At 43.7% G+C, this 15,087-nt stretch overlaps 1 protein-coding gene across 1 annotated transcript in view; it reads right to left on the bottom strand.

Moving 5' to 3' along the window:
* The window catches only part of LOC144139421 (uncharacterized), a 10,643-nt gene extending 7,127 nt beyond the window's left edge, over positions 1-3,516 (bottom strand). Inside the window, exons 1-4 of the mRNA XM_077671754.1 lie at positions 3,467-3,516; positions 2,563-2,598; positions 1,971-2,064; positions 1,215-1,384 (exon numbers count right to left, since the gene is read on the bottom strand). Of these exons, the coding sequence (XP_077527880.1) occupies positions 1,215-1,328 (114 nt within the window). The 5' untranslated portion in view covers positions 1,329-1,384; positions 1,971-2,064; positions 2,563-2,598; positions 3,467-3,516. The remainder of the gene's footprint in view (positions 1-1,214; positions 1,385-1,970; positions 2,065-2,562; positions 2,599-3,466) is intronic.
* Positions 3,517-15,087: the final 11,571 nt, after the last annotated feature.

Genomic DNA, 15,087 nt, shown 5'->3' with positions numbered 1-15,087 from the left:
TTGCAGCGGCCGTAATTTGGTTTCAGTCGTGTAGTCGCCAGCGGCGACGGTCATTTTTCGCATTTTACGAGACATCTAAGGCATTCGCCTTTTAACAAGTATACCGATTTTTATAGATGCGTGCAGAATCGTTTTCTTTCAATTTTCACATTTTCTAAAACAATTCTGAAAAACATGAAAACGTTCATCTGTAAGGAGGCTACGACATTTCTCAGTGGATTGTGGAATTATTCCAGTACTTCTCAAGCACTTAACGATTACGTGTACTCGAAACAGGATACGGCTGCCTACGTAAATCCTAACGATGTACGACTCCAGAATCGCGTTTGCTTGACGAATTCGTAATGCTTTTTAATAACTGCTCGATACGTCAAAATGCGGATGCCTTTGCTTTGATCAGAATTCTGGTCTTTGTTTCGACCGGTAAACATGTTTAGCAATAGCTATCTTGCGAAGACCAGCCAGTTTAATTACAGCGATAGCCTTCGCGGAGGCATGTTTAACACAGTGGCGAATCGCGCGGCGAGATTCCCCTCCCGCCAGTTGACGATGGTGCGGCCATTAAAAACGCTATCAGGACGTTAGGGCGCGCCTCATAAACCTATCGCACTCTCCCATAACATATAGAGAACTACACTTCTGTACCCTATCCACTGACATCCAGTAGTTGTAGCAAGCGAACGTAGAACTGGATGCCGCAATGTTGAGGGCATGAGTGACGTAAGATCGAGTGCTCCACGTAACACGTTCCACGTAACACGCTTTTACCACAGTCAGAAAAGCGACGATCGGCCACTGGGGAATTTCGATATTACTGTGATGTGTAATAACCAGCTTTAGGGACGTTGTGATCATGATCTTCGTAATGATAAGCCTGGTTGTGTTGTTTGCAAGATTTAGGCCTATCCCAAAGATTTCCAGCCACATCTATTGTGAACTAGGCGAACCGATCCTTTTCCCCCTAAATTTCGCACTTCGTCCCTCCATCAAATCCTTGATAGACTCAAATTTTGTTTACGGCTCGTTGGCAGCCACTCCGTTAAACGATTGGTCCACGTGTTATCCCTCATGCGTGCGACGCGTCGTGTACCCATTTCTAACTTTTACGCTTCATTTTACTGAAAGGCGTTCTGCACAAGGAACAACGTTGCTATAATTTGACTAGCTGTAGTAAAGTTTCGACTTCAGCGTTACGAACAAATACACCACCTCACCTTTGCGAAGGGGGTGCTGGTAGGGATGCTAATGAAGATAGGTTGCCCGCACACCGCCTCGTCGTCGAATGAGAGCGCGCTGCAATCGATGTTTACAATGCCCAAAGAAAGCATGCGAAGGACGCTTCTGATGCTGTTGCAGATGCCGGTCAGAAGGGGCAGAAGTATGCCTGTGAGAACAACAGAAGCAGGACTGTGCGTTATTTACCCGTACAGAGGACCTACGAAAACCCGGCCTATGAGGTCGGGCAGAGATAACAAAGGAACAAGAATGAACATGTAAAAACCGCAAGGGCGGTAATAGATCAAGTCAATTTTTCTTAATCTAGGTTCTGGTAAGAACAATCGAAGGCACTGTTTCGCCATGGACACACTTCCGGCCCAGCGCACTAGCCTCCTCTTCAGGTGCTTTTTGTCTTGCGCACGTGCTAATGGCCACACGTGTTTGAAAGCATCTGATGACAAAATAGAACTTTGCTTTATTTCGAAGGACAATTGCTTGGTAACACTCCAGACTTGTTTCCTGCACTAAAAGACGTTGTTTTTGAACAAATGCGATAAAAAAAGTGAACTTTCGCGCTGGACAAGGTCAACAAAGATATAATAGAGAAAAAAACAGTTGCCAGGGCGTCAATTCTCTTTGAGCGTTCAAGTGGTTCCATCAAACAAAACTAGCAGAACAATTGCGGTAGCACTGTTATATATTTGGTGGCTTGCGAAATAAATATTTTGCCGAGATGGGCATAAATTACTTACCAAAGTCGTTTCTTTGGACAAGATACTTCAGAAACTCCGTGGTCAAGTAGACTTGTGATCCTATGTTCAGGGTGGCGACACCTTGAAACGTACACTAGAGAAAACGCGTCTATAAATTTTCAGGACTACATAGATCAGGAGCTACAAATCAGGCGTAGAAACATTATGTAGATTTAAAATGATGCACGAAAGTTGGAAACTTGAGCGTCCTTGTGTAAAAGCTTTTTTGTTGAAATGCACGTTAAATTTTCGTGAGAGATCCAGAGTGCCGACAGAAAAGTTTGAAGTATGCTATTGTCTCTAAGCAAATGAAGACGCTGCGCAATGGTTTTATCATGCGAAGCACTACTTTGGGCACCGCGGCAGGGTTTTGGCGTCGATGGTTTGAAACCAATTTTGACGTGAATTTTGTAATTTTTGATGTTCTGTATACTATGACCATGGTTAAAAATGAGGTGTACATTTTTCTAATTTATTGGGACGGGCTCCTCGAGTGATTCGCATATTTTAGGGGTATCTGAGTGTGTTTATGCGGTACCTACATATATGTTATAAATAAACGAAACACACGTACAAACATATCAGTTCTTACCTGGAGGAGGTTGCCAATAAACGTTGGAATGCCAGCCTGTGCATACATTAAAACATGAATTTACAAAATATGGAGATTTTTGTTCTCTGGTTGTACTCAAAAGAGGAAAAATTGCAACAAAACAGTGTAGCATACGAAGCATGCAGGATAAGCTCTACGCAAATAATTGGAAAAGTTTACCGGTTCTTGATTCTTACGTATGCCACCGAAATCAGCAAATTCTAAATGTTGGGGGGTCTAAACTCCAATTTGGTATACCTGTTCCAAACAAAATATTGCAACATGGACTCTGGAAAGTTATGCAATACTCTAAGACATAGACGAAGTTCGTGCGTGGATTGAAAAAACAACAAAACAAAAACAAAGAAAAAACCCTAATATAAGCAATTAAAATTTCATCATCATCACCAGCCTATCTATGCCCACTGCACGGCAAAGGCCTCTCCCATTATTCTCCAATTACTCCGGTCCTGTGCCAACTGTGACCAATTTATCCCTGCAAACTTCTTGATCTCATCCGCCCATCTAACTTTCTGCCGCCCCCTGCAACGCTTGCCTTCTCTAGGGATCCACTCTGTTACCCTTAATGACCAGCGGTTATCTTGCCTTCGCATTACATGCCCTGCCCACGTCCATTTCTTCTTCTTAATTTCTACTAGTATGTCCTTAACACGCGTTTGTTCCCTGACCCACTCCGCTCTCTTCTAAATTAAAATTTAAGTATGCGAAAAAAAAAAAACCGTGGCGCAGATGACACCTCAATTGCGTAATTAGGTCCCAGTATACCTTTACGGCATTCCTAGCTTTATATAGATATTTTTGATCATACACCCCTCAGCACTTATTCAACAAATCAGAAGTTACACACGAGCAGATCACAATTCTTGGAAAGAAAATAACTTACCCTCTCAGTTGTACATAAATCGCCGGACGAGTCGAGACACTGAAGAGTAATAAAAATGGGTAATACCGGAATTAGTAATAAAACACTCACAACCTGCCTTGTTGGCATTGAAAGAACTTAAAAAATGTTCGAATAATCTACAAAGGAACTAAAAGACCGCTGGGAATTACCGTATTTGCTCGCATAATGATCGCTCTGGCGTAATGATCGCGCCCCTGAAGTTCGTCGTCGAAATATTACTTTTTTTATTTCCCGCGCAACGATAGCACCCTGAACTTGCCGCAGCCATATGTCGTTGTGTGCCAAGTCTAGACGACGATGGTCGTGGTTACGTTAGCTTCCTCCTCTTTCAAAGCGGACATGGCTACGTTATTGCCGCGGACGTGATGATATTAGCGATATCGGCAAGCGTGTATGAGTTCATTAATGGTGCGGAAGAAACTCTCACTAAATGCACTTAATGTACTCACAAAATATAAAAAAAACGCGCTCGGCTTGCTGCGTCGGCAGCCGTGTTTCGTTCCGGCGCGTTCCGTAATTTCGTAATTACGGCGCGTTCCGTGATGAAAACACTGCATTTTGCATCACTCGGTTGTCATTCGGTGGTCAGTGGAGTTTTTATTATGTTTTTATTTGTTATGTTTCTTATGTTCATGAGACGTTCCGTAAACATCCTTACTGCAACTTGCATTTTCTGCTCTGAAACGTTATCCCGAAAAATTTACCTCGCGTAATGATCGCACCCCTAACTTTGCATCATATTTTTGAAAAAACAAAGTGCGGTCAATACGCGAGTAAATACGGTAAACAACACTAAATTATCTTGCCTTACAACGTATATAATATCCAGAGGCAATTGTATAATCGCTATATTAGAAAAAAGGAAGCTGGGTAGAAACAAAACGCAACCCTCGGGTTTGTTTTGTGAGTACGACGACCAGCAAGACCTCAGGGGGATTTGTAAAAAAAAATATTGCTAGCACATTCAGCAGGGGTTCTGAGTCGTAAAAGTAAAAAAAAATCAGCTAGGAATTCACTTCGACTTTCTATCGGGTTGTCGAACGTTGTGAAACGGTTACGTGAAATTACCTGGCCGACATCCAGGAAATTTGGAAAGGTGATATTTGCGCATCCTGATGCTGAAAAGGACAGAGAGAAAAGTTGCAACGTCAGTATCCCAATGTTTTATGTGTCAGCTTGTTCTCTTCGAAGATTTTGAAATTATTCTTGCTGAACAGAATGAGTCTAGAGGTAATGCACACATTGATCTATTTTTAAATGCAGAGCATTTCTTAGCCTCGCCTGTGCCTGCGTCGGACGGTGTCAACAGTTCCGCGTCCGCAGCAGGTGCGCCTCTCCTTCCCTCCTCTCTCTCAACAGCAGCTGGCACGCGCATGCGTCGTAGTCAGCCCGTTCGCTCCGTCGCGGTCTCGGCGTGACAGGTGCGTACGGGGGAGGGGAGAGCGCGCTGCTTGCGCATGCGCGCTCTCCCCCCCCCCCCCCCCCCCCCCCCCCCGTACTGCTCTCCCTCTACTGCGCGCGCTGCAAATATAGCGGCTAGCGGTCGCTCGTGTTTCAGTCACTGCGTTGCTCCTTCCTTCCTTGGTTGACGCTCGTGCCCACGTTTACTCGTGTCTGCTACTCCAGCATCACGGAAGAAGCGATGGAAGCAACACTCCTTTAATCAGTACTGAGGCCCCAATGCTCTGCATTTACTCGTGTTCCCCTCGCGGGAAGGCGCGGGAATTTTTTAGCTCTCTCTCTAGCCAAGAGACTACTGATCTTTACTCGTTTTTACAATTCTTTTAACAGGAAGTAAGGCATATTTACGAAAGCTTTCTGATTTCTTAAAGTGTTTTCGAATTGTGATAGGCTTACCTGGACATTGGCAAACAGCGGTCACCCAAGAAACGTCATTTAACTAAACTAGAACGCGTTGGTAAATTTTCTGATTAAAACAGGAGTAGTTACGATTCTGGAAGCTAGCGTGACTTGTCAAAATACTCAAAAATCCTTTAGTACGCAGTACTTTGGCGACCGGTACTGTAGTCTGATGGCGGCGTTGTCCTCGCTACCGAGCGAACAAAGGGAGAGTCGAAGACAGAAAGAAAACGGAAGAGGAATGCATGCGAAAGTACGAGGGGGAGGGCTGTATGCCAAAGTGGTGCGAGATGCTCCTCGGTGGCGACGCATGGCGAAAGCATAAGGGCTAGGTAGTGAGCCTTGCTGGGCGGTGGCGACGCGCTGTGAGATTGACGCCATATCAGCACGTGCCGTCGTGGACTCGACGACGACGCGTTTACTTCCTTAAACCCATTTTGCGGTCCCTTCCAGAGATGCAGTTCGCACCGCCGACGTAGTAGCTTACCATCGTTGAAATTTGCGCGGGAGGTTCAAAGACAATTTAAAACAACATGCTCGACGTCAGCGGCACACTGCGAGATAACGACAAAGTAGCGCGCGCCGCCGTGGACGCGTTCGCTGATCACGCAGTCACTGCCTGAGACCCAGGAAGTATGCGCCGGGATCAAGAAGACTGCAGTTCGCGCTGCTTGCAAATTTCGCATGGGGGTATAGTAATCGTCAGCCATTTTTATCTGCATTGATATTGGATAAAATTCGGTTCTTTTTATTTTTGTGGTCTTGTCTCTACACTACCAATATTGTGTCGTCTTGCGTTTGTTAATTGGTTTAGGATTGAGATAAAATTCTGTCCTTTTTATTTTTGCGGTCTTGTCTCCACTCTACCAATATTGTGTGGTCTTGAGTTTGTTAATCAGTTTAGGATTCAGACGCATTCATACTGTAATATTTCAATTGTGCATACAAACAACAAAATAGCCAGCCATTATTTTACCTATTTCTTCCCATAACTGTCAAGTTGTTGTTAGCGTCAGTTACATCCAAATTATGAAAATTGAGTAGTGGTAACTTTAAACTTGACAGTTAAGAAACAAGTAATCATATCTTAGTAATCTTTTGCGTGGACATCAGTGACGTTAAAACGAGACGTTATTGACCGTTACAGTGTCATTCTCAAAAAGATCAACTGAGGTTTTCACATTGACCTGGCGTCAGCGATTCTTAACGCAGGAGTCAACCTGCTCATAGGTTGTGCACACTTGGACGCCCAGCCCTATGCGATCTCGCCAAGCTATCACCAAAAAATTGCAAGACGATCATTTCGCCGCGCATCGATGATGGCACAGCGTTACTTGAGTAAGTTTGGGGAGGATGGCCCACTGGCAGCGGCCGACATTGTCCTAGAAGGACGCGGTTTAATTTAAACTTCCGTAAATGAACAATATTGATTAGTTGTGGTTTTCCAGGCCTATATAAACTGCGGCAAGTGGGTTTAGAGATTTAAGGTTTAAATTATATTCGTAATGCCTATGCAGTGGAGGTGAAAGGTAGACCTACAGACCAATAATAGCAGAACAGTAAAATTTGAAATCTGCCACACTTCTTAGGGTAATTGCGCATTAAAAAATAAAGTTGTCGTGTGACTAAAGCAGGATATTAGAATGAGTTGTTGCGCTTCTTAAGCGTACATAAATGTGACAACAAATAATAAAGTTTAGTCTGGGTGACCATGTTAATTGTCGTGTTTTTAGTTTTGATTCTCCAATGAAGTGCATTAAGCAGCCCTAAAGAATATTGAACTTTTGTAGAAGGCTTGCCTCGTATGTCAAAAGCTAAAGTTTATGGTAACTACACGCGAACATATCGAGAATATATACGGTGAGCTGAAATTTTGAGTGAAAGTGAATATTTGTCTCGGGTACAGGTAGAAATGGTGCGCAACTTGTGTTCTGGACACAGCGTGCACGTAAGTACAGTGTTCGGAATATCATTGTGCTCAGTCGGCTTTTCTGTACTGAAGCTCGTAGGGTTTTATGGAATATGAAGATCAATGGAATATAAAGTCGAAGAAACAATTCAAGTTAAATGACAGGGGCTCAAATCACCACTAACAAACATTAGTATGGTACAAAAAACTTGCCGAATACTTGAGCTTTTGGATATTGCGTATGCTGCTTGAAAACGTATGTGCAAGGTAAAATAAAGTTGTTCGTGAACGATTCATTATATGGCAATCCTTACCATTGGCAGGAATAGCGAATGTCGGAAGCAATGTGATGACGGATAAGAGAACGATGTTATACATCGTGATGAACTTTATCCGGGCTGTCTATTGCACCAGAATCCCGCATAAATAAACCACCCTGTTTTAAAAGATGATGTTTTATATTCATCTGCCCCAGCACGTGGAATTTTTCATGTCAGAAAGGCAAAAACAGATGTTGACCTTGCGCTCTGTTTGACTAACTGGGTGCACCGGGGCCAAAGTTCAGGCCTTGACTCACTCATGGCATAGGCTGTGTCATATTGATTTTGACGGTGACGTATGTACTTGCGTACGACGACGTGCACCTCGCGCATGATAAGATAATGTACTGCTTTGACGGCTCTGCACTTCGAACGTGTCTAGAAAATTCAGTCTACCAAATTCAGCAAGGGGAATTCGAGTTCTTCGTTGTGGAATCACCAGTGTTTAGAAAACTGGCTTCGGAGGAAACATTTGCACTTCCAGCTTGTGCCTACGGCTGCAACTACTGTAACGGAGTGGCGAACAAAAATAATGAGATAAATGTGCCCTGTGTACTTGGGAACCCCACACACGCGCCGAATGAAAAAAAAAACGAGCAACAAACAAAATACCATGTGACTATTCAGAATAAGCTGAGGTCTCTCAAAAATCATAAAAAGGTCACTCGCGGGGCCACTAGTATGCTCTTCTCAATGAAACTTTGAGCTGAAAACAGCTTGCCGGAAATGAGCCTGCGCATCCGGTAGTGAAAAAACATTGTACTACACCCGCGTATACGACGAAACTTGCGGTTGAGGAAGGTAGCGAAAAATTCCGTGACACAATTCGTTACTCTTGTTTTAAAGATGATTTTTCTCCGAGGGAGCAGTAGAAGCGTCACAGGCGGGTATACCGAACTTGAAACAATGCAGGTAATATGCTGTAGTTTCTCATCCGAACCTTAGGAGAAATATGCGGCAACAAAATGGGTCTTGTCGTGACAGACTCCGATGAAAGGAGGAAGTTGATAATCCTTAAAAAACCTTGAGATGATCCAGAAAGGCGAGTACCGGACATGAAACAAGTGGTCCCTAGAGGAAACACCTGTCGACGGCTGAGTTAGAAACGCAATTTTTTACTGACTTTTAGAGATACATTTCTATTCATAGGACGTCTCTGGGAGCACTCTTACGTTCTGGAACAAATTCCACTACTAGCGTTTTCTTACTCTGGCAAAAGATTCTTTGACCGTCCGTAACCAGAATACGCTTGTTAATTTTACCCCACACCACAAAAAAGCAACTTTTCTCTCAGAGGCACAGGTATTCAGACTTATGTGCCGTTTTTCAATCCAACTAACACGCGTCTTGATAATGTCGACATGGTGAATTCCCACTGTTTTTTCGAAAATATATAACCTTTTGACAAAAGCTTTACTGAAGCAGGGATGTCAGTATGTCGTGCTGCCAAAAATAATTATTATGAGAAATATTAACGTCGCTCTTGCAATCAGAATCCTAAGCTTCTACGTAATGCTACAACTGTCTTCATCTCAACCCACTAAAACAGTCATGTCCAAATTAGGCGCTGGTGGCCTAAATGTTTAACGAGACGAAAGATCTACCGATTCAGAAGGTGCAATCGGTCGCGTGATCAGTAAAATAAAAGATCCACCTAGACGGAAGATCCAATCGAGCCCGAATATCCACCCAGAGAGAAAATCCACTTGGATAAAAGATTCAATCGAGCCTGAATATCCGCCGAGACGAAGATACACCGAGTCAGAAGATCCAATAGAGCCTGATTGTCCCTAGAGATGAAAGATCCACAAAGACGAAAGGCCCACCAATAAGACAGCTTTAGTGTGCTCATTCAGATAAAGCGGATAGCGATGGGTTTGCTCAGTTGTGTAACATTTTACCCTATCAATCAAACTTACCATTTTGACAATTTTGTTAGTCTTAAGCATGCAGGACTCAGTTTTGCGTCTATGTAACCTGTTGCACGTGAGCGTATTGTACCGCGATGTTGTGGTCAATTTAAAGAATATCTTTTGTCACTAAAATAAAAAAAAATAAAGTTTCGTTTTGAGTGCTGCAATTCGTCAGGGTCTAATCCGGTGGGTTTCTCACACACAGTGTGGTCGCATTACTAAATACACTTGAATATTTGCGTCAGAAAATTCACATTTGAATAATTACTCGTGGGCTAGAAAAACAAACTTCTTGCGCTTGTCATTTTCTTTGAAATCAACGCATGATCTATCCTATTGTGTTGGCCGGCGCACTACTAAAATCTTATTGAAGTTAAGCTGGATGGGAATTAGCTTGACGGGAATAAACTTGCACACAAAAGCATCTAGAGAAAAAGCGGAATACATAATTGAATCGGTGCAGCATGGGCTACTAGCTTTGTCACTCTCTCGTTCCGTCGTTTCAAGTAAAGTTGTTCATTTTTGCACAGGTGTAGTGTATAACATGGGTGGAAGGTGAAAAGTGATCCCAGAATGACAAACATTTTCAGTGTGTTAAAATCAGTTGAAACTGGAAATTTCCGAGTAAAGGATACTGTGAGGATTTGCGGACAACCGTGGTAGGGCAGGGCAGTTACTAATTTATGATGCCTAATTGATTTTAACGTGCGCTACATTCGAGGTACATAAACGGTTTTGTTTATGCTACGTTAACGTTTTGCTGCCTTGTTCTTACTTGATGGAAAAAAGTGACTGTCGTTGCTAGGAATCAAGCTGAAACCTCGAGTTTAAGTAGCGCAGCACCTTATTCATGCACTTAGCTGACATATTCAGAACATAGATTAGTTTAAATATAGGCTGTTACATAAAAATATTTTGATATAAATGTTGGTAAATGCAGTAATACTGTTACACTATTCTGAGCTCTGCGTCGAGGGTCACACAAATCTATGACTTTCTTCATTTTCGGCCAATAATTGAACTGCTTGGCGAAAGTGAAACGCATGAAGAATCCCGTAAAGATTTCACACGCCAAGAAAAGAAGAGTTGCAGTTTTAAGAATACTACAAAACCTGGGTAATGGGTGTCTAAGTCGTAACCAACCTATTTTCTCAATTTGTTCAACTTCTGTTTGTGCTTGCATTGCATAGACGGGAGGGGAAGATACTTATTTTTTGCTGTTTATGCAGTCGCTAACGCCGCATTTAAGTTTTAATACACGAATGAAGAAAAATGAAGAAGCACCCTTTTTATTTCATTTTTTGTTTTCACAAAAAGGTTCACTTTTGTTTCTTTTCTCGCCTTCGTAAGTCCCACATAAACGATATTAGCGTAAATGGGATTCGGTACATGTTCGATTAGCCTGCTCACGTTACTCCCGTATACGCCTTACATATACAGGTCTGCAAGACACGTTTTTATATCGAAGGCCAAAGCGCATTCATTAAATCCAGCTTTATTTATCTAAAGCCATAGATTTCGCATGTTGTGGAGGATGCGTGGTGGACCCGAATTCCCAAGGCCCAGGATTAGGAATGAAAATTCGCTTACTTTCTTCTCTTTAGCTGTTATTTCGTTTGCGCCCTTGGAGAATTTGGACCATCGCTGGCTCATGCTGACGCTGGACGCCGTATCTACGTGTGGTTGGGCATGTATTGTTTTTGCAATGAAATCACGTATTGTTGGTTTATTATTAAGGCTTATACGTAGGGCCACTAGTGGTGCGGTCTAACCAGTGCATTATCAAATAAAACTTTGCTACCTGAGAGAACGCATACCATCCAAAGCTGGACCAGCCTCAGAAAAAGAGCGGCTGCTGCAATGAAGAAGTTATTCTTCATCTTCTAGCACTCCAAATGTCGTTTAGTATTGCTTCGGAATGTAGGTGAACAACGCGCCACGGCCTACTATCGACGACGACGACGAGGGAGTGGCTGGCATGCATACGCGGGCGTTCTCACGGCCGCCTTGAAAAAAAATGATACAAGGTAAAGCAGTATTTCATCATCATCATCAGCCTATCTACGCCCACTGAAGGGCAAAGGCCTCTCCCATTATTCTCCAATTACCTCGGTCGTGTGCCAACTGTGACGAATTTATCCCCGCAAACTTCTTAACCTCATCTGCCCATCTAACTTTCTGTCGCCCCCTGCAACGCTTGCCTTCTCTAGGGATCCACTCCGTTGCTCTTAATGACCAGCGGTTATGCCTTCGCATTACATGCCCTGCCCACGTCCATTTCTTCTTCTTAATCTCTACTAATATGTCCTTAACACGTGTTTGTTCCCTGACCCACTCCGCTCTCTTCTTGTCCCTTAATGTTACACCTATCATTTTACGCTTCATTGCCCGCTGAGTCGTTCTCAATTTCAGTTGAACCCTCTTAGGGAGCCTCCAAGTTTCTGCCCCGTAGGTGAGTACCGGTAAGGTCAGCTGTCATACACTTTCTTCTTCAACGACAATGGTAGGCTGGTATTCATTATCTGAGAATGCCTGCCATATGCACCCCACCCCATTCTGATCCTTCTAATTATCTCTGCCTCATGGTTGGGATCTGGGGTAACAACTTGGCCTAAGTAGATATATTCGCTTACCACTTCCGCTGCCTCGCCACCTATCTCAAACCGCTGTGCTGCCCCGAGGTTATTGATCATTACTTTAGTTTTCTGCATATTATATTTCAGGCCCACGGTTCTACTCTGTTCGTCCAGTGCGGAAATCATGCTTTGCAATTCGTCCCCCGAGTTACTTAGCAAGGCAATGTCATCAGCAAATCTGAGGTTAAACAGGTATTCTCCATTAACACTTACTCCCACCTGTTCCCAATCCAACGTTCTGAATACTTCTTGTAAACATGCTGTGAATAACATTGGAGAGATTGTGTCTCCTTGTCTGACACCCTTTCTTATAGGTATTTTATTGCTCTCCTTATGGAGGATGATGGTAGCTGTGGACCCATTGTAGATATCCTCTAGTATTCTTACATAATGCTCATCTACCCCCTGGTTCCTTAATGCCTGAATGACTGCTAGGGTTTCGACCGAGTCAAATGCTTTCTCATAATCTATGAAGGCTATATATAGGTGTTCAGTATACTCAGCTTACTTCTCTATCATCTGATTGATCGTGTGAATATGGTCCATTGTTGAATAACCTTTACGGAACCCTGCTTGTTCATTAGGTTGACTAAAATCGAAGGTGGCAGAAATTCTGTTAGCGATTACCTTGGCAAGTGCCATGTACACGAGGTACAGTAAGCAGATCGTCTTGAAATGTTTCAAGTCCTTCATACTACCTTTCTTCTGGATGAGAATGATGTTCGCGTTCTTCCAAGATTCCGGTACACTCGCGGTCACTAGGCACTGCATATACAGGTTTGCCAGTTTTAGATGCGACTGCATCTCATTCACTCGCCTTGTCCCTCCATATGTACTTTGGAAGTAGCCTCCCGGAACTCGGGGCGTGTGGCCTGGCAGCGGCAGAAAGAGGACACCGACATGACGTCGTGGCCGCGTCTTAGAGGATCGCCCCTACGGGGCTCGCTCCTAATTGCAGGCTTTCAATAAATGTTGTTTTCTCTCTCTCTGTCCCTCCATATGGCGTTGTCCGTCCACACCCCTCCCCCTACACTATAAAAAAAATAATAGTTAGCGGCGCCCGGTTTCGATCCCACTACCCTGTGGGCGGAACGCGAGGTACATGGTGCTCTTCCTACTGCGCCAGAAAATCGAGACAGACTCAAAAGCTACGAACGCGCCTTATATCCTTGACTCATTCAAACTACGTCAAGAAGCTACTGATACAACGCATGATGGGGCAATGATTAACACTTGCAATAAAAGAAAAGAAGCTTCCACTTACAGCAACAATGATGGAGTAAAGGTCGTTGCGACAGCGAAGCCCCAAGCATACCACTTAGAGAGATTGACCAAGATTGGCCAATAAAACATAATAATAATCATGAAACATAATAATCATATGCGTTCCCGACCCGTTTTACGCGATTTCAGAATCAATCCAACGGAAACACCAAGTGAACCCCACGATGCGTCGCATCTACACAGGGTTTCCCTCGCGGGGAGGTGGGCGCAATTTTTGAAGTATAGTTTGTCCGCCATCCTTCAAGAGATCTGCTGTTATCTGATCCTCACCAGGTGCTTTGCCCCCTTCTATTTCTTTCAAAGCCTTCTTTACTTCTTTTATCGTTACTGGTGGGATGTCTATCTCTTCTGAACTGCTTCCCCGTTGGGTGTTATTCTGGATGTCGCGGCTACTGTAGAGATCTCTGGAGAAATCTACGGGTACTATAACCATTTCATCCCTATTTGTGATGGCATTGCCTTGCCTGTCTTTAAGTACATACATCTGATTTTTTCTGCGAGAGCGTCTTATATTTCTGCTAATCTCCGGCTGGCTCAACCTTTTCTAGACGATCTAAAACCGCTTTTGTAAACGTCTAAAAAATACGATTTAGAATAGGGATTAGAAAGGACCTGTGAAATTCCTTTCGGGTGTAGTACTGAATTGGTGTATAAGACGCCTCGTAAACGCCTACAAAATGGTTTATACCTGGTCGTTGGAATGCTACCAATATCTCTGTGTTGTCCTATTGCAGGCATAAAGGTAGCCTGAAAAATGACGATCATGTGCCTTTTGTTCTCGCTCTACACATCAATGTCGGATGAAATACCGGAAAAAAATGCAGTGCGCGACAAAATACCGCGCACCGCGCTCCATCCGTATGTTACCCGCCCTTAGGAATAATCGAAACACAATCATTCTAAACATTTTTTTTAATTCACTGCAACACACTAGTGAATTCTTTAACACTGGAATGTATTATTTAGTGTTTGATTCTGATTAAGAATTATTACTGTAAAATTACGATACATTTCTTCAGAAAATCCCGGCCTTTCTCGCATCGGCCTGTTGCTGGTCTGAGAGCGGTGACAATGTCATGGGACGTTCCTTTGACAAGGGGAAACGTAAAAAAAAGAGAATCAGCTCACTGGGGTGCGACAACACGAGAACTCAAGCCTGCAAACACTTTTGAAACACACTGTAACCACACCAAGAGAAGAATAATGATCCCTGCAAATGCAATCGCCCAACGTTGCATAGGACAGAGAAGTTTTCAAATCGGAGTAGTAGAAACATACAAAACAGCCCCACTAACTCCAAGGAACATGGGATTTCCCTCAAGCCGGCGCCGGGGGCGCATGCGCAGTATGTGTTCCTCCCGCTCCGCCTTCACAAACGTCAATGCATGAATGTCCGTCGACGCCATGGACGAAAAGAAGTAGGGACGTCATTCAGCCAGCCTTCGCAAGCTCACGTCCGTTGACACCACCCCTCGCCGTTTACCTTCCCGAACCGCCGGAGCCTACACTAACACGTGACCCATAATATTTTAATTTTCTTGTAGTTTCATGCCGGCGTTTATTCGGTTAGAGCCGGCGCGATCTCAGACGCTGACGTCACGTGGCCCAGTGACCCCCGACCAACTTCTTGCTTTTTATGACTACGCTTCATGCTTCTCTAGTGTCGCCGTGTCCTAAC

This window comes from Haemaphysalis longicornis, unplaced genomic scaffold (genome assembly GCF_048455015.1).
Source record: "Haemaphysalis longicornis isolate Haplotype H1 unplaced genomic scaffold, Haemaphysalis longicornis Haplotype H1 scaffold_5, whole genome shotgun sequence".
NCBI classification, from domain to species: Eukaryota; Metazoa; Arthropoda; class Arachnida; order Ixodida; family Ixodidae; genus Haemaphysalis; species Haemaphysalis longicornis.
The sequence above is the reverse complement of the archived record's forward strand: the minus strand, read 5'-3'. Positions and strand labels throughout refer to the sequence as shown.